Source organism: Protobothrops mucrosquamatus, unplaced genomic scaffold, assembly GCF_001527695.2.
Source record: "Protobothrops mucrosquamatus isolate PMUCROS unplaced genomic scaffold, P.Mucros_1.0 scaffold1675, whole genome shotgun sequence".
NCBI lineage: Eukaryota > Metazoa > Chordata > Lepidosauria > Squamata > Viperidae > Protobothrops > Protobothrops mucrosquamatus.
In genome coordinates, this window is record NW_015387831.1 from 150,011 (window position 1) to 173,883 (window position 23,873).

The following is a 23,873-nucleotide window of genomic DNA, read 5'->3' on the forward strand; positions in this document are numbered from 1 at the left end:
ACCAGTTCTGGCTGCAGTACTGATTAATGCTGGATTGTTACCTTGTGTTACTACAATCTTCTCTCTGGCCCTCATATAATGCCCTGACTCATCATTACAGTTGCTTTTATATCAGCCTAGTAGCCTATGGAGATTCTCAGTCATCCAGGTCATGATTGTCCCAAAGGTGCTTTTTCCAAAGGCAACTGGACTTTTTTTTTTCCCTTGAAGACACTTCGCTTCTCATCCAAGAAGCTTCTTCAGTTCTGAACTGAACTTCTTCAGAACTGAAGAAGCTTCTTGGATGAGAAGTGAAAACTTCAAGGAAAAACCAAAAAAGTCCAATTGCCTTTGGAAAAAGTACCTTTGAGATATCAGCCTAATTAGTATATTAATCCAAGCAATGAAATACCATCTATCATCATTCCCTGCTTTATTTTATGAAGAGCTTCCCTACTGCATACAATTTATTTTTAAAATCTATGTGTAAAGTAGCATACTGGAGAAAAACGTGTTCAATATATATATATTATGGTATTGTAATATTTAAAAGAGTTATATTATGTGATCGTCCAGTTCAGTCCAAGGTCAAGAAGCTAGAAATTTTCTTTGATCCAGTAACGATTAACACTGTTAAACGACATATGACTCCGGTCAGAACTGTCTTCACGCAATGTAATCAAAATGTGGTTTTCGTTGTTTCTGGCTTCATGAAGTGTGCAAACCTCGGCGGTTATTAAAACGAGACTTAACAGTTCACGTTTGCTAATCTTAAATCCCGATAGCATCGTACATTTTAATCTTGCTTCATCGTACTCTTTATTATGCTGAATCCGGATGCAGGACAATCCTATTAACGAGACCTTGAAGTTCGAATCGGACGGAGCCACGAACCGCGTTCCTGTACCTTTTTACAAAACACACACACGCCTCGTCCTCCGAAGTGTAAACCCACCCGTTCCGCATCTCTCCCCCTGTGACAGATAGACGTGCCAGCCAATCCTGAGTAAGAAGTACCCCAGCAACTGAACTGTGGGGCCTCGAGGGGTGGGTCCGCGCTCACCAATAACAAGAGAACTTGGCATTCTGAGGTCCCGCTGTACCAATAGCAGAACCGATGGGCGCGGCCGCAAAATCGGCGCTCCAATGGGAGCAAGGGGTGCAAATTGGTCGGGACAGTGTGACAGAGCTGCGCTCAGGTTGTAGCAACAACAACAGCCACGGCTCCTGCGACAGCAGAACGCTTGAGCCAGCTGCTGTCTTCGAGAGAACCCGACGGCGCCCCGCGCAAAGGTCTCTGAGTTTCCCTCGGTCGCGACTTGTCACAGCGCTGCTCGTTGGCTGTCATGAGAGATTTTTCCCGCTCTCTCCAATTGCGGCGCGTCTAAGCAGCGCGGCGGGTTCTGGGCACGACTCCCGTCGGTTTCTGCTCGCTGCGGGCAGTTCGAGTCAGTGCTGCGCAGCCAGTTTGGGGCGCGCTGCCTTCGATGGCGCCGCTGGAAATTCTCCCTTCCTTGTCTCGGTCCCGGGGACGCCCGTCGCTGTCCCCGTGAGAAGACGCCTCCGCCTCGTCTAATTCTTCTCAGTCGCCTTCTCTTAGCCCCAAGCTTGAGAGTGGTGGTATCGGCAGCCCATCGGGACTCCTCCGCAGGGTGGGCTCGAACATGCCTTTGCTCGCGTGCTGCTACTCCTCATCTTCCTCGGTGGCACAACTGGTGGCTCGGTGCCCGTCGTGGGCGCTGGGAGCTGATTCTCCGCAGAGAGGTGGCGGGTGGGGGGGTTGAGAAGATGAACCACGTGGGCAGCCCCGTGAAAGCTTATGACTTCTTGCTAAAATTCCTCCTGGTGGGGGACAGTGACGTGGGCAAAGGAGAGATACTCGCTAGCCTAGAGGATGGGGCCACTGAATCTCCATATGGATACAACATGGGTAAGTGAAAACGTGAATTGTACAGGTGTTCCACTGCCAGAGCCTGACTCTTGAGTGGGAACCCCTTTTCTTTTACCTTTCTCCAACCCCACCCCAATCTACACCTGTAGATTACATAGGAAGGCGGTGCTCAGGTAGGACTGTCTTGATTACCTGAGTCACCCGTAGCTAGCTTAGCTTCCACACCTTGACAGTCAGCTTAAGACTTGCATGGTAAAAACCTTTCTTCCCAGTTGCCTTGATACCTTTGCTTTAGAAATAAAAATGCTAGCCCATCGATTTCTTGGTGGCTAATTATGCCAATTTACTTTTGTTAAATGGCATTCTTATTACAAAGGCTTCACACATTTCCCTGGTATTGCCATTATCAGGACCAATAAACTGATAGTACTGAAACTGAATTGTTGTCTTTTCCTCCATCTTAAGCTTATTCTTTTCATGCTTTCTTTCCTCCCTGACTTGGCAACAGTAAAAACAATAGGGAACAATGTGGTTTTTTTTTATAACACAGAAAATAATTTAAATTATTTGTAGAAACGTTTTTATCAAGGGGAGGCTCTGGACTTTGGAATTCGATGAAGAAAAAATAGAGACTCTGTCAAACCACAAAATCATGTAATTGGAATGTACTATTTTGGCCACTAAATTAAATCCAAATGAAAACATTTCTGTATAGTCTTTACTTGCATACATCCACTGAAAAAGAATGCATTGCCTTTCTGGGCAATTGGTTCCATTATTAAATTGTTTTTTTACTATCAAAAAGTTTTTCCCCAAAAATTCAGTTGTAATCTGCCATCCTATAACTTAAATCCATTATTCTGTGTTCTGTATTCTGAAAATACACAGAATAAATCTTGATCTTCCTTAGTGAGATCTTTTTTCAGCATACACTGGTTTCCTTTTGGATTATATAAATCTTTTGCTCCTTTTCCTTTTAGCTATTTGAAGATTGTTATCTAGTTTGGTCTTGTTTTTTCAAAACTAACCAGTTCCAATTCCTTCATCTCTCTTCCCATAATACAGTTTGTAATTGCCTGATCTTCCTTGTTGCCCTTCTGTAAACCTGTTCCATTTCATCTGCATCCTTCTTAAACTATGCTTAGGATGCCATACCTGACCAATTTATTTTAAATTGGAAGAATTGCTTCCTGGATTTGGAAACTGTACTTCAGCTGAAGCCATTTAAAATTGTATTTGCATTTTTTGGGTAGCCACATCATTCTGTTGGCTCATAATTTAGTTTAAAATCAACTACCAGTCCAAGATCATTTTCACAAATACTGTAACCAAGCCTAGTAATTATTAATTAATTATTTGCAGATCATTTTTTTAATTAAACTTAAATTCTGCTCATTTCATTGTGTTCTTTACAATTTCCCGCATAACCTGTTTTTGGAGAACTTTGTGCCAAACTAATAGTTCAATAGTTCTGCACTTTTTTTTTGTACCTGGTGCATTCTGCTGTTTTCTCTGAGCAGGTGGTATCTATGTTTTTTCTTTATTTGAAGTTCTCCAAATAGGCCACTGTTGTTGTTCTTCCCATCCTTCATTAACCTCAGCTAATTCTGAGCTTTAGCTTCTTGACTTCATATATGGTTCCAATATAACCTCCTGTACTTTTTCTTGGTGATTTGTTCTTTTTTCCATCGTTTGTTTCTTGTTTTATTTTCAGACCTTCACTAAGCTTTTTTGTAACCCCTTTGTCCTTTTCCATTGCCCTCCAATTTTTTTCTACTGCGATTGTAGTTGTACATTTTTAAAGAAAACCTATCTTTTCATGCCACAAAATCCTAGTTATTATTATTGGTTTGAGGGCTGCCCTTGAAGACACTCAGAAGTTACAAAACTGTTCCAAAATGCAGCAGTGCTCCCAGGATTGGGCTCGCCGAAGTTCACCCATGTCATACCTTTATTGTGCAAGCTACACTGGTTGTTTTCTTCCAGGTGAAATTCAGAATACAGGTTGTCACTTTTAAAGCCTTACATGGCACAGGACCTGGTTATTAGCAGGACTGCCTCTCCTTAAGAATATCTGCCAATCCCAGATCAGACAGGGTGGGAACACTCCAGGTCCCCTCTTTGAAATCTTGCCACTTAATTGTACTTTCAAGGTATGTATTTATGTGGCTGCCCATATCTTGTGGAATACCCTTCTGCCAGGATATAGGACTTCTAGCCTTTCTGCAGGCCATTAAGACCTGCTTTTTACTGAGATGTTCAGATTATATAGGTAGAAAGTATGGAAGGAGGACAGCTAAGCATGCTGTAGAGCATCCCAAGGGGGGCAATTACAGCACAAGGTTTTTGTTTCATTTTTTCACTGCTTTTATTGTTTTATCATTTATTGGTTTTATTATTGTGAGTTACCCAGTTGTTCAAGATGGGTGGCCATATAAATCTTCTAAATAGATGAATAAATAAATCAGAATCTAGGTTTTTGGTTTTTTTTTAAAAAAAGTCTAGCTACATGTTTGCTCAACTTTGGTTTCCTTTAAAATTGGTAACTCCAGTACCATATTGTCACTTTCCCTCAACCTTTCCTCTAATTATTTAATGGCTTTTCTAACTTTTTCCAATTTAAAGTGCTTTCCAACCATCCTTGAATTGGCAGAAAATTAGAAAAACGTGAAAACTGCTGCCCCCACAGCCTATCTCTATTGCCTGACTCACTGAAAAATGTTGCCATCTTTATTGTGTATGCCGTGTCGCATAAGCAAAGCAACTGAATTCTCTGATTTTAGTGTTCTCCCTCTTCTGCACGTAACCAGCTAGGAAGAAAAGCATTCCCTAATCACGGCACTACGGCAGAGCTGGAGAAGGTTTGATTGCTGGATTCTGTCTGCTCATCTCTAGATTCCATCCTCTTGTCTTAATCTCCATTCTGTTGTAATCCCAGCTGAATAAATTTTAAACCGGTTGAATTTCAGGGAACTGAGTCCCATGCAATATATCTCTCGTCTCTCTTTCTTTGCATGGGGAACAAAAGCCATTTCCAAGTTTCTCTATATTCTAGCCAGGAAATAACAGGGGGATGGGTCCATCTTCATTATTCTAGTTCAGTGTTGCACTAACCTGGTGAAGCTGTAGAATCATTTACAGAACTGTTGGGTGGTTTGCTGTTAGAACAGTTTTGATAGCCTCTGGCACAAAATTGCTATGTTTAGCACTTTGGAAAGACAAGAGCAAAACGACAGTAGATCAAGCTAACCAGGGCTTGAAGAAAAGGTGACATACTCGCATCAGCCTGAAATGGCCAGTAAGCACCATTATTGGCCATGTGACTTTGCCTTGAGTGTTATGAGTGGAGAAGCTTAACAGATATTACACACCTTGCGGCTGTTACGAGATGCTGTCAATTCCAGAGGCAAACATTGCTTTTTAACCACTGTATAGCTAAGGATAACTTATGCTGTCTCATTCATGGGCTGAGGTGACAGTAGTGTTGTTTAGGTCAGAACAGAAAAAAACATCACAGTGCATTTTTGTGCCATGGTTAGCAGCAAATAAAGACACTGTGTAAGTCTTCCCAGTTTATTAAAAAAATGTCAGCAAGACAAATTAGGAATTTCCTAGAAGATCCATGCTTTGCAGAGTTTACCTATGTTAATCTAAGTATATATGATAGTTTTCTTTGCCAGGAAATCGAGTTTATTTCCCCTGTGCTTATCAGTGTGTTTAGACAATAAAGCCAATGAAGCCAATATTCTTTCTGCTTTTCTCTAAGAGGCTTAACAGACAACATTACAGCCACATTCCCTAATCCTTCTACAGTGTGAAAGTCTATATGTGAAGCTCTTAGTTCAGGGATTTTATTTCCAGCCTCCTGGAATTCAATTTAAAGCTCTCCTGATCAAGTTCAGAACGTTTCTGCCAAATACATTTTACCAGTTCTGGTAAGGTGCTATTTACAATACTCAGTAGCAGATGATCCTGGGGGCAAAATCTCTCCCAACATCATTATTATAATACCCAGTCATTTTATTTGAAATGTATATACTGTTTTAGCTAAGTAAAAATAGCTATATGGGGGGTTCTTTGTCTGATGTATTTCTGATTAATTGTTAGAAATGTTATAATGCTTGTATCCCTGAAATAAATAAATTTTACATGCACACTAAATAGTAAGGAGAGGGGAGATAAACATCTTGCTCTACATTCAGTCCTGAAGAAATGAATTATTTATCTATTCTGGTTCTTGGTTCCCTAACAGCAAACCAAAGAACAATTTTAGAAAGTTGCTTTTATTAAACAAGGAATAATTACAAAGATATTACCAAAACTTGAATACTTCTCCATTCAGTAATGTGATTTTGGCTTATTCACTAAGCTTTACTGTGATATTTGAAACCAGACATTATAATATGTACAGTATGTTTATAATGGCAGGGACAGCCAACCATTTTGCAGCTGGGGAAGTATTTTTTCATTATGTTTGATGTTGGGTGGGCGTAGAGAGTGAACTAATGCTATCGTGTAGAACATTTTTTTTAGATTGCATTTTTTAGGTTTCTGAATTAGCTATTTAAGGTACAATAAGTCTATCCAAACATTATTTGTTTGTTTTTATTTCCACTGAAAATTGTAGAGACATTATTACTAGTGTCTGGTGATTTGCTGTTAAATTTTGGTAGCTGAGCCCCAGTGGCTCAGGAACTACATGCAGTAGTTAGTGCTGTGGGTGAAAAAATCAATATGCTTAGTTCGTCAAGGCACATTAAAACTGTGAATTTTGCATAATGTAGATCTTAAAGCTATCTGTTTTGTTTTATTCAGAATGAGGAATTTACCACAAGCATGTTCTTTTGTCAGCTGACAGAGTAGTACAATACTTTTGTTCTGTACAATTAACCAAGAAGGATAAGAATCAGAATGCTTTTAAAGCAAGTGTAAGGATAAGTATAGTACAAGACTGTAAGAATTCTATCAAGTGTTTCTGAAACACAGATATGCATTGGGTGAATATTTTTGGCATCAGCATTGGAACATTTATTTTTAGTCCCTTCATTTAACCTGTTAAAGAGTGAGAGGTATAAATACATCAGATGCAGATAACCAGAACATTTATAGTTCTTGATTAAGAATAAAAATAAATTTGATTGCACTTCCAGGTTCTATTCAGCTGAATTGGTTACATCCATCAAAACTAGTCCGAGGTAGTTTGTTAACTTCAATTTTAACAGGATTGTACCTTTTCAATTCAACTGAAAGATACATACTATATATACCTTAAAGGACAAAACAGAGGGACACTTTCTTTTTTGACCAATTTGCCAGAACATTCTTATGTTTTAATAATATAAACCCAGCTTCCTCTTTATTTATTTAGCTGTTTATTTGATTATAGTCTGCCTTTCTGTCAATGAATGCCACATAAAGTAGCTTCTTACAGACTTGGATTGATTTGTTGCCCACATAAATATATTGGTGCTAAAAGGGACTTTGGTTGACAGTACATCTGATGCACCTGGTTATGTTCCCTAAGGCATTACATGGGAAAGTAAAATACCAATCCAATACCACGCATAGGATTCTGCAAACTGGTAACAGTTCTCAAGAAGGTACAATGATAGCTACCAGCCTGGATGATTTTAAAACATGACCAGATAAATTTTGGAAGATAAGGCATTCTGAATTACAATAGTCATAGATCATTTTCAGTAGCTGAAAAGTCTACTTTGTAATACCAGTTGTAAAGAATGTAGTTATTAGAACATCCTGCCTCTGGGCTTCCTTTAAGTACCCTTAGCCACAGTAGAACTAGACTAGCATTTCCATCTTCTATGTTCTTGTGTTATTACATTCCAAGAAAAAAGATAGTGCAAGCAAACCTTAATTTGGCTGTTACTTTAATTTTGCTTCAAAGGAAAACTTTTCATTTACTTTGAACTTGGGGATAAAATGCTTTCTGTATTAATAACGAGTAAACTGAATATTTAATGTTTTCTATTTAAGAGAAATGTATTATTTTATGCAATTTACCACACCCTACTACCTGCCAGAGGCCTTGAGCATATGGAACAATGGTAAAGGTGAAATGAAATGCTTAGAAAAGATGGCACTTCAAGAATTGCACTTCCCTTTTGTTGCATGAGGATAGCAAATGTAATGCATCAAGGATGGACAACTTGTAATTTGGAGGTTTTGAACTTCAGTCCCATAATCACTAAACAGCTTGGCAAGGATCAAGGGAACTATACTTCAGAATATCGGGAAGACAGTACTTATGTACCTGATTTATACCTAGTACATTAAATAATTTCAATATGTATCTGGTTCACAACCGCTCAATTCAAACACCATTTGTCAGTAGTATTTTAGCGACTCAGAAATGTATCACAAGATGAAAATTGTTAATATTTTAATTAAGGCACACTGTGGATTAAACCAATTAAAATCAAATACTGTTTGGTTTATGGTACTTCAATTTTATTTTATTTTCACAAACTTGCATCATTCTTTCTTAACTGATAACTGTATATAATAAAATTTTAAGACAGATGAGAAATAGCAGTAAAATAATCTCTGCTTGTGGCTCACAATATTGTACCCCATAGGCACTGGAGAGAAATTGCATAATTATACCATGAATGGTAAAATAAATTTGGGATTGCATTACAATGGACCTTGGTATGAAGAGAGGGAGGGAAGAGGGAGGCATCATTTAAACTAAGGCTTTGCAATGTTTAGTATGGAAAAACTACTTGCCACCTAGATACTTGATTGTTTTCTTAACCATCCCTTGCTTTTAAACCTATGTAACATGTGTAGTAATCTTTGACCGTTATCAGGATTTGTAGGTGCAATGCACTGTCATCAAATGTTAGACTGCTTTACCAAGTTTTTCAGGTTTAACTTCTAAGTAATATGGCAGAGTTACGGGAAATTCATTGTTCCTAATAAGCATATTCCTCTCTTTATATGTAGTGAAAGCACTCAAGATATTTTATAATTACACCAGTTGGGCAATTCTATACATGTCTACTCAAAAATACATCACAGATTTTTATTTAGTGTTTGAATTTTAATTCCACATGGTATTTTTCAAACAGAACTAAAATATTATATATTCCATAAAGCAATGAGGGCTAAATAAATGGTTGAACTAAAAAAAAGCAGCATGTTAAAATCATAGAACTAAAGAAAGAATTACGGTAAACAGATTTAACAGCATCACAAAGCAAATAACAATACTATTGACAAAAAATTGTAATAGAAGATCTTCCAATTTTAGACACAAGGACTTCTGATGATAATTTAGTGAGGTGGGGGGGAACTGCCTTTCAATTTAATTTTGATAGAAATGAACTAAACAAGAACTAAACTGTTATGTTTATTCAGGATCAAGATATAATTGTGCCTGCTAAATTTTATAACATACAAAATTTCCAGAATACTTTTCAGAATCTAATTTAAGTATTACTGTAGGGGGCCTTTTTAAAGATAAAAAGATACAGGAATGCAGCTAAAAAAATCTGCATAGGTTAAATGAATGCACTTAACTATTATTTCAAAAGAACATACACAGAATGTCCTATTACCACTGTCCCAGCTTGGACTTGAGGGTGTCATAAAGCAATGTGAAATACATTTAAAAACATGTTAAAAAAACAAGAAAAAGGTTAAGGAAATGATTGGGCCACTAGTGGGAGAAAGTGGCAAGAAGGTGACAAGCAACAGGGAGAAAGCAGAACAACTTAACTCATTTTTTGCATCCATATTTACACAAAGGAAAAAAACAGTCCAACCTATCAAAAATAGTACTGTAAAAAACAGATTAGACACACAAGTTAAGATAGGCAAGAAAATGGTAAGTGAGCACCTGTCCACCTTAATGAGTTCAAATCACCAGGACCAGATGGACTACACCCCAAGATTCTGAAGGAACTGGCAGATGTGATCTCAGAACCACTGAACTATATCTTTCAAAGATCCTGGAGCACTTGGGAACTACCAGAGGACTGGAAAAGAACTGAAGTGGCTCCTATCTTCAAAAAAGGAAGAAAAATGGATCCAGGAAACTACACACCTATCAGCCTGACCTCAATACCTGGGAAGATCTTGGAAAAGATAATCAAGCAACAAATTAGAGAACACCTAGAGGCAAACAAAGTCATTACCAAAAGACAACATGGGTTTGTCAAAAACAGATCATGCCAGACAAATCTTATTGCATTCTTTGACCAGGTGTTGATATAATTTACTTGGACTTCAGTAAGGCATTTGATAAAGTAGACCACAACCTACTATTTGATAAGATAGAAAAATGTGGGTTAGACAGCATCACCACCAGATGAATTCGTAGCTGGCTGACCAGCCATACCCAGCATGTGGTCCTCAATGGAACTGCATCTACATGGAGGGAAGTGTGTAGTGGGGTACCCCAGGGTTCTGTTCTGGACCCAGTGCTCTTCAGCATCTTCATCAATGATTTGGATGAGGGGATAGAAGGGGAACTCATCAAATTTGCAGACAACACCAAGCTGGCAAGAATAGCCAACACTCCAGAAGATAGGCTTAAGATACAGAAGGATCTTGACAGACTTGAACATTGGGTGCTATCTAACAAAATGAAATTCAATGGTGAAAAAAGGAAGGTTCTACATTTAGGCAAGAAAAACCAAATGCACAGGTATAGTAGGTGGTACCTTGCTCAATAGTAGTAACTGTGAGAGGGATCTTGGAGTCCTAGTGGACAAATCATTTAAATATGAGCCAGCAGTGTGCTGCAGCTGCCAAAAAAGCCAACACAGTGCTAGGCTGCATTAACGGAGATAGAATCAAGATCACGTGAAATATTAATACCACTTTACAATGCCTTGGTAAGACCACACTTAGAATACTGCATCCAGTTTTGGTCACCACGATGTAAAAAAGATGTTGAGACTGTAGAAAGAGTGCAGAGAAGAGCAACAACGATGATCAGGGGATTGGAGGCTAAAACATATAAGGAATGGTTGCTGGAATCGGGTATGTCTAGTTTAATGAAGAGAAGGACGAGAGGGGACATGATAGCAGTGTTCCAATATCTCAGGGGCTGCCACAAAGAAGAGGGAATCAAGCTATTCCCCAAAGTGCCTGAAGGCAGGACAAGAAGCAACGGATGGACACTAATCAAGGAGAGAAGCAACCTAGAACTAAGGAGAAACTTCCTGACAGTCAGAACAATTAACCAGTGGAACAACCTGCCTCCAGAAGCGGTGAATGCTCCAACACTGGAAGTTTTTAAGAAGAGACTGGACAGCTATTTGTCTGAAATGGTATAGGGTTTCCTGCCTGAGCAAGGGGTTGGACTACATGACCTCCAAGGTCCCTTCCAACTTTATTATTGTTGTTGTTGTATCAGAATAATATCCACATTAGAGGCTGAGAAAAGTGTATGACAAATAATCTTTTTAGACTCACAGCTGCTCTATAAGAAGAATGGTGTTAGTTGAGAAATAATGACTGATCGACCCAAAATCATTCAGAGGGAACCCAGGTTACTCATATAGTGATATTTAGTTGTCTTATTAAACATCAATATATTTCAGAAACTATAGAAAATAAATAATTAAAAATGATTTTTAATGAATGTCTCCCTTCATCTAATTGGGCATCCACAGAATTGCACTAGATTCAGACATTTGTAGCAACAGGGGGCTCCAAAAGATTTGTGTTCATCCTGTAGAAACCCTCCAATAATTGTGTATTCAGTCACTTTCAATTCTTTATAAGGACATCCTTTTGCCAGGATTATCTCTCAATAATTACTTCCCCGAGTTCTTATAAATGTATACTTATCTCTTCAATGACAGTATTGAATGCTTTGTCTTCTGATGATTTAAGATTGCTTTTCATTTTTCTAAGCTTCATAATTTCGTATCTAAACCTTTGCTTCCTTATTAGTACTTCAATAAGCAGCCTGTTTTTACTTATTTAATGCTTGAATGATTGAGTTTCCGTACAGGCAATATATAACTTTAATAAATAAATAAATTCCAAATGAGGTTCTCAGCATCACGATCCAGAAGCATAAATTCCCCCTCAAATTTTACCAGGTTATAATTTTAAATACGGTATGGCACAAGAAGACAATTGTTAAATATATTACGGAAACCAATCGTACTAATTCTATTTCATTTTAATTCAATATGAATAAAATTATTCATATTCAAGTAAATTATTTTCTCCCAGCTTATTACTCTATAGAGCACAACTCATAGCATGGAATTCAGAGGCCACGTTGAGCTCAGAAAAGTTGCACACTTTTCTATTTTTCTATTTAATGCAAAGATTTCATTGTCAATTCTAACTGGTTAGTAGATACCAAAGCATAAAAATCAACAATGTATATTGTTATAAACAAAAACAGAACAATACAGTACTCCAGCAGTCAAATTAATGATGATGGTTATCCTCCTAAATCAAAGGCATACTTGATTTTGATGGTTTTAAACCTTTGCAAAGCGCAGAAATAGTCAGGGCCAGATATACATCTTGAGACTACTAGAGAGATCTGCCTCCTGGCTGACACCTTGTGGACCTCTTGTAAAAGTGAGTCCACCAGTAAGCTGTCCCTCAATGTTCAGATGGACAAATAAAATGGCAAACATGTTTCTGATACAATTATATTTCCATGTATTGCTATTTGTTTTTCTGTTATTTATGCTTTCTCCTAGCTGCAGCCATATGAAACCAGGAATATATGCATTTAAGGAGATACTAACAGATGCAGTATGCTTGCCAATGAGCTCTCTGAATCACCATTTTTCTCTGCATAACACTAGCTTTTCTTGTCACATTCGATGCGTAATTGAATCTAAGGGCTTGTGTAACAGAACGGACTAGATCAGTGGTGGCGAACCTATGGCACGGGTGCCAGAGGCGGCACGCAGAGCCCTCTCTGTGGGCACGCGCGCCGTCGCCCCAGTCCTAGGCCTTCAGCTGGGTTTTATAAAACCTTTTTGCTTTAGGCCTCCGCCGCCGTGTGCAAAAAAAAAAAAGAAAAAAGTTCAATCAGTCAATTTCAACTTCTTGCTGGGGAAAAAAAAGATCTTGCAAAGTTGAAATTGATTGATTGAACTTTTTAGTCCCACCCAGTCTGCCATTACCACCGCAGCCACGCCCACCCAATGGGCCACACCCACCCGGCACTCGACAATGCATAAGTGGGTTTTGGGTTGCAGTTTGGACACTCAGTCTCTAAAAGGTTCGCCATCACTGGACTAGATACAGTAATGCCCCAGCTTTTTGATGAGATCCCTAAGATGCCCTTCAAGCAATCACTTATAGCAAAACCCCAATATTCAGTCAATGACAATGGGCAAATTTATATGTATGCAGTAGTTTTACAACTGAGTAGGATTTTAACAATGCTCTCATTCCATGGCAGTCCCTGGTATTTTTCATACTTTTGACATTTAGAAACATTGCAATATTATCTTAACAAGGATGATGTCAAGCTTGAAACTCGCTTTACCGATGACTTGAAAGGAAGTCTAATACTGTTAACTGAATCAGGGTAAATGGCCAATGAATTGCAGTCTTAAAAAGTCTCTTTTACCATATATCACAGGTGGGCAATTTGTCGTCTATAGGTTGCAAATATGCACACAGAGCCATTTTTATGATACCATAGTGTGGATAACCAATTTTTAGTATCAAAATAGCCATTTTTGGCAATGTAAAATTTTTGGTCTCTTGTCATATTTGTGTATCAGTTGAATATGTTTTCTAAAAAGTGAAAAATAGGCCTTGTCAATTAAAGTGACATCACCCTCAAACTTACTACAGTCTGGTAAAGAAAATCAAATGCATCCTGTAGCACAAAATGTAGCCCATCTGCATCTTCATTAATAGATACAAGTATGGCCATTCTCCATGCAGTAGTTCTTTGATAAAATTAGGGGTTATGTTGGCTAACCATATTTTTAATACAACTGTTTTAATACCGGTAGTTAATAGTGCACAGAGTTTTTTCTCATGTTATCTTTTTAGAATCATGGTGGGTGGTACAGTACTACATCAGTGTTCCTACAACAGAGAAAGTGATGACATTTAAAAGGGAACAGTATGTGATCCCAGTGATTTTTGCTTGAACAAAAAAAATTAAACTGATTAAAGCATGCTCCACAAATCAACTAATTTAGGTTGCAATTCTGTTGTTTTTGGTGGGAGTGTCTTACCTACAAATTGCTTAATGTTTCCTGTTCAACAACAGGTGCTTACATGCTGTCCTATGGGCTACTTAATGGTAGGCTTGGTATTTAAAAACAAAATACAGTAGAATTTATCACATTATGTAAAGACAATCATCCTGGATCATAGAGCAGTTGCTTTGCCTATGATCACAGCTATTATGATTTTCATGGAAGATTTTGTACAGAATTCTGTGAGAGATTACTAACCACTTACAAAGGGTGATAAAGGCTAAATATTGTATGAAATTCATAACTGATGAGCTATTTCGCCATTTAAAAATGTGTTTCTGGTAGCAAAACACAGGTATGGGCATGCTGTTTTAAATGGAAAAAAAATTCTGCTAGTTACAGCATGAGTCAAACATCTACTGGCTCCTCATTTGTTATTACAGACAATTACAGATGCAAATTACCCCAAGCATGGTATAATTGGTGACTGTGCAGAATTCTGGAATGTGAGCAGTTCATCATATGTTAATGTAACCATGGCTAACAACTTATTTGTCTAGCGAAATGAATACAGGTAGTTTTTGACTTATTGTTATGACATATTCTTATCAGTGTTACTCTCCGTATCTTGTGCCATACATTTGTGTGAAGGTGTAAAGAGAGATACATTTAAAAATGGCTATATGAGTTCCATTCAAAACAGGCTACAGAAGCAAAAGCATTTGTTCTGGAAAGCAGAATATTTGGTTAATGCAGAACGTTGAAAAATACCAGAAGTCTTTTTAGAATGCTGTATATTAGATGGTTCTCAAAAAACAAAGCTGTAACTAAAACAAACATATTTCTCAAGAAGTCTGAGAAAGACACTCAACTGCGACCGGCCAACTTTTGTCAGGATGGCAGTTGTAATTCTTCAGAGCGATCACATACTGTGAAGAACTAATTATGTGCAGGTGGTCCTCAACTTATGACCACAATTGGGCCCAAAATTTCTATTGTTAACTGAGACATTTGTTAAGTGAGTTTTGCCCCATTTTATGACTTTTCTTCCCAGAGTTGCTAAGTGAATCAGTACAGTTGATAATTTAGTAACCTGGCTGTTAAGTGTATCTGGCTTCCCCATTGACTTTGCTTGTCAGAAGGTTGCAAAAGGGGATCACTTGATCTTGGGACACAGCAACAGTCATAAGTATGAACCGGTTGCCAAGCATCTGAATTTTGATCACATGATCATGGGAATGCTACAAAGGTCATAACTCTGAAAAATGGCCATAAGTCATTTTTTTAGTGCCATTGTAACTTTGATTGGTCACTAAATGAACTGTTGTAAGTCAAGGACGACCTGTAAAACAGAACTGAAACTATGAAGTCTGCACAGCATTTAAAGTAAACTGTGCAAAATTAAGTTTGCTTTAAATATTTAAATTATTTTTATTTATTTGACTGGATATGCATTCTACTCCAATTATTTATCAACTTTAAGCAGGTTATAAATAATGCCATTTATTTGTCTGGAGAATTCTGGGAGTTGAAACACATCTTAAAGTTGCAAAGGTTGAAAAACATTGGATTGGATGATCTTTATCCTCCTTTCTGAGTGTATGTTTCTATATTTGGAAATTGTTTATTCCAAAGTTACAATATTCCAACATTATTTATAACTATTGACATACAGTAGTTAATATTTATATATTTTTGAATATGCAAAATATGTTGTTATATGGTAAATATAAATATGATAGTTGGAACAGGTTCAGCAAAGGCTATATCTACAATAGTGCGTAAATTTATTACAGTGGACAGAGGCTAAAAATTAGCATATATTCTAAACATATCTGAGACAACAAAGTGCTACATTGTTCAGTGGGTTCTGTTTCAACCTCAAGGACTTCAGGTGATGTCAAACTATGCTGTATTTTAAGATGTTTTGGTAATACTCTTATTTCGCTTTGTGTTTATTCATCTCCTTTATCCCCAGAGAAACTGGCCATTTCAAAGAGTAGTTCTGAATCTGACCAATAGAACGTGTCTTTATGTGTACTTGGATACTAAAAACAACTCTGTGGACAGAAGTCTTAGAATTCCTGATTTGCAAAAGACTCATATGACCTAGCACTTTCTGCAAACAAAAATATTTGTTCAGGTTCAAGGAAGCTGAGTCTTTAGGCTAAGGGAGAAGATGTTAATGCTATACTACTTCTTAAATACAATCTGAAATATTAACCCAGGAGAGTTTACACTGGTTATATATTTTTTTTTCTTCCATTCAGTTGTATCCCATTCTTGGAGACTGTCTGGATAATTCTTTGCAGTTTTCTTAGCAAGATTTTTCAGAAGTGACTTGCCATTGCCTCCTGCTTAGGGCTGAGAGAAAGTGACTGGCCCAAACTTCACACTCAAGGTGGGACTAGAACTTACAGTCTGATGCCTTAACCACTATACCAGACTGGGTTTCTACTGATCACATACAAATCTTTTAAATATTGTAAATAAACAACATGGTTATTTACTGTAGTTTTTAGTTCACCCCCACTGTACTACAGCATAAGCAAAACAAAAACATGGAATATTGAAATATGTGTCCAGGAGACAGCCAGCATCAGCTTTCATCATATCCCAGCACAGCCCTTTGTGTCTCTGGCACCTCTTTGCAATGTGTTATTGTTACAAATATATTTATAAAAATTAGCTCCTTTCATTGGCACCACTAATACATATTAAGAGCTATAATTAAATACATCTTATGTATTTCCAAAGATCCCAGAATCTTTTTCTTTCTTCTAATAGAGATTTGTTTACTTGCTTGGAGACAGATACAGTTCAAAACAGAGAAAAAAAGAGAATGACCAAGATATAGGATTTATCACACAGAAATTTGGAATTAGGGGATGCGGGACTAAAGGTGATTACATAAATTACCAGAATATATAATGTGGAAAATAGCTTTTAGTTGCCTCTAGTTAATATAGTGTAAAATTAATATAAACAATGCAAAAAAATGGAATAAAGTTTTTTTGTCATTTTTGTCATCTCTTGTGTTTTTATTTTGCATTGTTTTTATTGAGCTCTGAAAACTTGATATTGGGGGACTGAATTTGCTACTGCTCATCTGTAGCATAGAACTGGATTTTTAAAATTAAAAATCCGATATTACTGTATAATAAAAGTTTTCATGCAATGCTTGCACTATTTCAGCATAATATCTCACTCTTTCTCTTCAGGTATTGATTACAAAACAACAACAATACTTCTGGATGGCAGGCGAATAAAGTTGCAGCTCTGGTAACTGAATTTTGTTTGGATTATGTTCTATATTTTGAAAACTGAAATATATTCTTTGTGAACGTGTTAACTCATAATCTAGTGTACTCAATCTATTTTTGAGTGATCCATCGAGAGTAGGATTGGTTTCATACCTGGTAAAGATCTTAGACTATCCCAAGTATTCCTCCCACCCTCATATGATTTGGAAATCAATTGCTATTCTCGTAAAACCGATGTGACTGAACACCAGTGTTGTCCTCCGCACTTTTAGCCTAGCTAAATATTATTACAAATCAGACCAAATTATTTAATAAACCTAATCACAGATATCAATTTTATTTGTTCTGAATATTTCCTAAACGAGTATATGAGTTTAGTGGGGCTTTATGCTGAGCATTAGACAGACCAAGGACAGGATCACCCAGAGCTCTTTCAGATGATTGTCTTCAAGTGCTACTCACCAATCTTTCACCCAGCAGAAAACAAGCCAGGATAAATTGGGCTGCCTCCTTTAATTGATCTCTATTCTACCCCAACAAGGAACCTTCCAAATTGAGTTGACCTTATTAATTAATGTAGTCCTGTAATGTAAGCAAGGTGATGGTGGATTTCCCTGGCTTTGATTCCCATTCACCCAGAATCGCAGGAAAAACAACTACCAATCATTCCCTTTAATGTACAGCATGGTAGGGCAGGGTTCAACAACTGTTTAGAAAGATGGGCTTAGTCCTCTGATCAAGAGGTGGCAGGCGTGGGGTAAAGCAGGAGGGAGTTTTTGCAGTGTTCCTGCTTAGTGCAACCCATCCTCTAAACTAGTGACCTGTTGGATGGGCTTTCTCTGATAAAGTGAGAGGGAGTGATTGACAGTCAGTGAGCTCTGTCCTCAACTAGGGCTGCACACAGATATACACAGAATAATCTATAATGTGTGCACTGATCTGTATTCAAGTATCTTGTTTTCAGTTTTGGTAAATTGTTGAATATTAATAATAAATGTAAAATGATAAATGAAGATAAAAGCAAGATAAAAGCTGATTAAGGCGGCTTAATCAGACAACCGTTTATAGTACTTCACTCTTAGAATGGAAATGATTATATTATTAATCGTGTGCTGTATTACCTTCAGGGACACATCTGGACAAGGCAGATTCTGTACCATATTTCGTTCCTATTCCAGAGGTGCTCAGGTAAGCACACACTCTGAACTGTATCAGTGAGGCAGAGAGAAATGATAATGCAAAGAAATTTTGGTTTAAGATTCATATATGGTTGGAAAAGATGACCAAAATACAGATAGAATTTAAACCAGAATTTGATTTTGATTTTGATTTGATTTTATTAGATTTCTACCCCGCCCTTCTCCTTGCGGACTCAGGGCGGCTTACAGCCCGTTAAAAACAAGTAAACAAATACAAAAAACATACCACATTTTAAAATCAATTAAAATAAAATATTGCAATAGGCCAATTAGTATCCTTTAAAACCAATAGAAAACTAATTAAAAGTAATNCGAGAATAGCATTTGCCCAATTTTGGAAAAATGAAAACTTACCATCTGACCAAATTATAATTACAAAAATCTTAGAATGTGCAGAAATGGACAGACTAACGTTAGAGATTAAAGAGAAAGAAGATTCAGTTTACTTTAAAACATGGGAAGAATTTTTATCAATGGTTAACAATACGATCTAGCGAGAAAAGAATGTGAAACTTAATAGGCTGAATGAGATTTATTGATTAACTATTACTTTCATGATCATTGCTATTTTTAGTGACTATAAGTGTTTAATATTATGTTAATTACTGTTATTTAATATTTGTACCCGGACGATAGTCCGCTTGCTAAAGCATTGAATGACTACTATACCTACCCTAACTCCATTTCCCAACCCTACCAAATACCCATACTGACCCTACCCCTAACCCTAACCCTTTCCTACCCTTATAAAACCTAATAAAATTTAATAAAAAAAAGAATTGCCAGGGGAAGCAAAACGATAAATGTATTGTCCTACTTTTTAAAATGTGTAGACATTTGTGCTGAATATAAGTAATGTTTTACAGAAAAGTTCAGATCTGTTCAACACAACTTCTTATAATGTCATCAAATACCATTACACAAGATTGTACAATGCATATTTAAATTTACCCATATGTCAGACTAATTTTAAATGGATTTCATTCACCCAGGGTGTGATACTGGTATATGATATAACAAATCGCTGGTCATTTGATGGCATTGATCGGTGGATAAAGGAGATAGATGAGGTAAGATATCAAATAATAAATATATTTACCTGAATTGAAAAGAGTTCTACATTTAAGATACCACCTAAATTACCATCCACAGGCTGTAAAATGAAAAGACCTGGTGTAAACTCAGTCATTGTAGTTTATAAACAATGATTCATGGCTTTATTTTGCAAACTTGGGTAGTTGTGGCTTACTCAACAAAACATGCCTTTTAAATTTTTTTGTATTTGGTTGGATGGATGGATAACTTCCAAAATCACTATGGATGGACAAGAATAGAAACTTAGTAACAAGAAAACTAAGAATGCTTAGGACAGTGCTACAGTTCCTAGAAAGAATCCTAGGGGTATAGGATGAAGCAGAACTTTCTTATTACTTCTAGAAGTGGTCTGTCTTCAAAGATTTTTTCATACAGTGGCTTGATGGTCAAGCATTTTCATCAGCCTTAAGTTCTTCCCCTTTCCTTCAAAGCTTTTATTGATTTATGGATTACATACTCCAGGAACATTTATGGATTACATATTCTTTGTCAGTGTTTCCAAAGAAGTGGTGCTAGACTTCCTTTCAGGGAAGCAAAAGACAAAAAAAAATAGCATTCTTAGAGCAGGTGATAATTGGATCTGGATCCTAAATGCTTCTATTTCTTCAACATTCAGGGAATAGAATTCCCTACATCTTCTCTCTTGTGCAGCTCATTCACTTGATTGTAGCCTGGCCTATGTATTACGTTAAGCCATGCTTTATTTTGTCATGATCTGATGAATAAATCACAAATTGACCAGAATCATATAATACACAAAGGTATCAATCATGTTTTAAAACCAGACATCTGTCTTCATACAATATTTAAGATAATCCCAAATAACAACCGTATGATTTTGCATATTAATGAACCCAGTCCACATACGATAGTTAGGCATAGTCAGAAAATTGAGCTAGCCTGAATAAATGTTATGCTGTTTGTCGTTTTGATGAAAATGGGTGTAGATTTTGAAATTAACATTGTTCTGATTCTCTTTCTCAGCATGCTCCTGGTGTACCCAAAATCCTGGTTGGCAACCGCCTGCATCTAGCCTTCAAAAGGCAAGTGTCTACTGAGCAGGCACAGGCTTATGCTGAACGATTAGGCATGACATTCTTTGAAGTAAGCCCACTCTGTAATTTCAACATCACAGAGTCCTTTACAGAACTTGCAAGAATTGTGTTAATGAGACACGGAATGGACCGGCTGTGGAGGCCAAACAAGGGTAAGCAACAGAAATGTATTTACTTCTTTCCTATGTATGCTAGTTATATATTTAGTCAGGATGAAAAAAATTATAAAAAATACTTTGATACGTACTTGTGATCTAATGTCATAACCAGCACCTAATAAATGCTTCCCATTTTAAGATGAGCAATCAGAAATTAGCCCATGCATTCCCCCAATTAAGATTGATATACAGCAGTTCCTAGTAATCCTGATGAGTTCATCATGCCAGTAATTTTGCAGAAACATTACCAGAAGAGGCTCCAAATCCCTCATGCCTCATCCTACTCCTTGAAGATAAATGGCAGACCAAAGGCAAAGCCAACAGAAGCATCAGCAAACTAGGCTCAGCTTCATTTAAACTTCACCCTTTCCTTCAAAAGGAAAAGGCAAGGAAGATGTTGAACTGATCCTGCAGAACTCCTAGCGGTTTCATTGCAACCTCCCCTTAATGAGGAAGGATATGGTATAGATAAAAGAAGAAGCAAACCAGGTTTTCAGAAATGCAGTCATACTATTCTTATCATTTTAGCTTTGGGAGCATTTTTAGGGGGCTCCCCAAAAAATGTGCAAGATTATTTGTATCAATGAAGGCAAGCCAAGGTAGTGGGAAGAATCAGTGAAGGATTAGGGTGGCACTTCAAAAATAGTGAAATAGAGATAGGGTTATTAAAACTTATACAACGTTCTAGCTGTGTACTGCCATCATGTGGCTGTTAAGATCTTTTTAATATCTAATCTTACTTGTTTTATGTTTCAGTCTTGAGTCTACAAGATCTTTGTTGCCGTGCTATAGTTTCCTGCACGCCTGTGCACTTGGTTGACAAACTTCCACTCCCTGTTGCCTTAAGAAGCCATCTCAAGTCATTCTCCATGGCCAATGGCCTGAATGCTAGAATGATGCATGGTCGTTCTTACTCTCTCACCGCCAGCAACAATAACAAAAGGAACAGCCTGAAAAAAGCCAAAATCATCCGTCCGCTTCAGAGTCCTCCAAAGCCTTGTGCCAGAAATAGTTGTAAAATCTCCTAAGCTATCTTTGGAAATCTTTGCCCAGCATTGTTAACACAAGGACTAATTCAGTAGACAAATCTATTGTATGTAGGTATTGCTTTGCAGGAACAGGACAAAAGAAAAAAAAATATTTTAGATCATTTGTTTTTAATAATGCTGCTTCCAGATATATGATGCACTTTGTGCAAACAGAGGAATGTGAAACTTTAATGTTGGATTTTATATATATCAATTTTTTGATGTGCATGAAATCTTTGTGTATTTTATAAAGGGAATAATTTATCACAATACTGAGCTTTTGTGTCACTGAATCTCAACTGTGACTAATTTTTAATATTGCTCAATTATTACATTTTATTTGCAATTAGAATGAAAGTCAATCGTAGATTCATCTAGTTTTAAATAACAATGTATTGTATACATTGTAAAAGAATATAAGTAGTGACATTCTAGTATTGTTTCAGTATAGCATCTGATTCTGGTTTTGTACAGTTTATTGAGTGATTCTAAAGCACGACTTTTGAGCTACTAATGTAATATGCACAAGAAATTGTCTCATCCATGTATAAAACATTTGATAAAGTTTTTTGCTATGTTTCAGAATTAAATTGTGGATTATATGCTTATTTTTCTGGTAAATCTACATTTTTGTATTAGATATTCTAGTGATCGTTATATAGTGAAAAAGCCAAAGACATCAAGACATATTTGCTATAGCCTAAGAAAAAATGTAATTTGAAAAGCTGTTTTATCAGGAAAGGACACTATTATTTAAAAATAAAAATAAATCCTGCAAAGTATATGTGTGTTTTTTCAACTGAAATATTTTATCCTCCTTTCCCAGCTTTTGAATGCTTTCTCAAATCTCTATTCCTCTATCAAGACAGATAATGTTTATTGTAATTTGTTTGCAATAAAGGCCAGTTTTTTTCCATTTTAACTTAAGTGATCAGAAAGACTTGAAATAAATAGCCTGAATAATGTCATAAAGCAAATTTATTCATGATTTTAAAATAATGGTGTTTTCAGTCAGGCAGCTTATATTGCTATCAGTGAACAAATGCAACTATCATGTTTTCCCTCTATAATAAATTTTATGGTAAGTAAAATAGTCCTAAGAAAGTATAACCTACAAATGTCATAGTTACAAATAAAATATGTTTGAATAGCTTTGAGTGGTTTACAAATTTATGGAAGGAAATGCAATGATCTTACTGCAGATAGGGAATTTTTTTCTGTTGATTTTTTTTATTTTAAATTGACTTGTTTTTCATATAGTTTTGCTTTGATTTTCACTTTGATTTCATTTGGGGTCTAATTATAATACTATACCTTTGCTGCAATTGCTATTATTGCTTAGTTTATAATATCTTTACTGTGGAGAGGTTTCTGAAATCTATACGTGCTATATAAATTTCACTCTTCTGATACTACCATTTTTCATAAACACAATGAATTCTTACATGACATGTCAGTAGCAACTGTCGTTTTTGTCATAGCAAAATTATCTCATTATTATATTAAATGTTTTATCAGTTTTGAACCCTCAAGTCCTGCTGTTCTGCCTCATTGTAGTGATTGCCATTTGTGACTTTCCCTGTCAGCTTCCCATAAACCAAATCAATGGGAAGCTGACAGGAAAGGTTGCAAGTCATTCCATAAGTCACTTCTCCCAAGGAGCCCCACTCTGGTGTACAAGATTACAGGGATTTTGTACGGGGTGGCACAGTGGCTAGAATGCAGTATTGCAGGCTGACTCTGCTCACTGCCAGAGTTCAATGCTTAAGATGCTCAAGGTTGACTCAACCTTCCACCCTTCTGACGTCGGTAAAATGAGGATCTTGATTGTTGATTTTATAGCATCTGACCACTGTTTTGTAGTACATATGCCCAGGGTCCCAGCTGTGTCACCTGCACTCAGAAGTGCCTGCTGTAGCCTCTGCTAGCCGCATGAATAAAAATTATAATACCTCTTTATAAATTTACCCAAACTAGCAAGGTATTGTCACTTACTAGGGGAGCAGAATTTCCAGCCTCATGTAAGTAGGCAGTA

General features: G+C 36.8%; 1 protein-coding gene across 1 annotated transcript; it reads left to right on the plus strand.

Annotated features, from left to right (window-relative positions):
* The first annotated feature begins 1,575 nt into the window (after positions 1-1,575).
* Positions 1,576-22,592, plus strand: RAB40B (RAB40B, member RAS oncogene family). The gene is made up of 6 exons (XM_015822777.1): positions 1,576-1,909; positions 17,262-17,322; positions 18,431-18,491; positions 19,495-19,572; positions 20,582-20,804; positions 21,567-22,592. Exons 1-6 carry the CDS (start codon positions 1,768-1,770, stop codon positions 21,836-21,838), a joined length of 837 nt encoding a protein of 278 aa, XP_015678263.1. The 5' UTR covers positions 1,576-1,767; the 3' UTR covers positions 21,839-22,592.
* The last annotated feature ends 1,281 nt before the right edge of the window (positions 22,593-23,873 follow it).

What these genes read in the sequence shown, in the direction of transcription:
- RAB40B (XM_015822777.1), top strand. Translation starts at nt 1,768, where the DNA reads ATGAACCACGTGGGCAGCCCCGTGAAAGCTTATGACTTCTTGCTAAAA. An exon ending in CGAATAAAGTTGCAGCTCTG is followed by an intron (nt 17,323 to 18,430) that starts GTAACTGAATTT and finishes TATTACCTTCAG; the next exon opens with GGACACATCTGGACAAGGCA. An exon ending in CCTATTCCAGAGGTGCTCAG is followed by an intron (nt 18,492 to 19,494) that starts GTAAGCACACAC and finishes TCATTCACCCAG; the next exon opens with GGTGTGATACTGGTATATGA.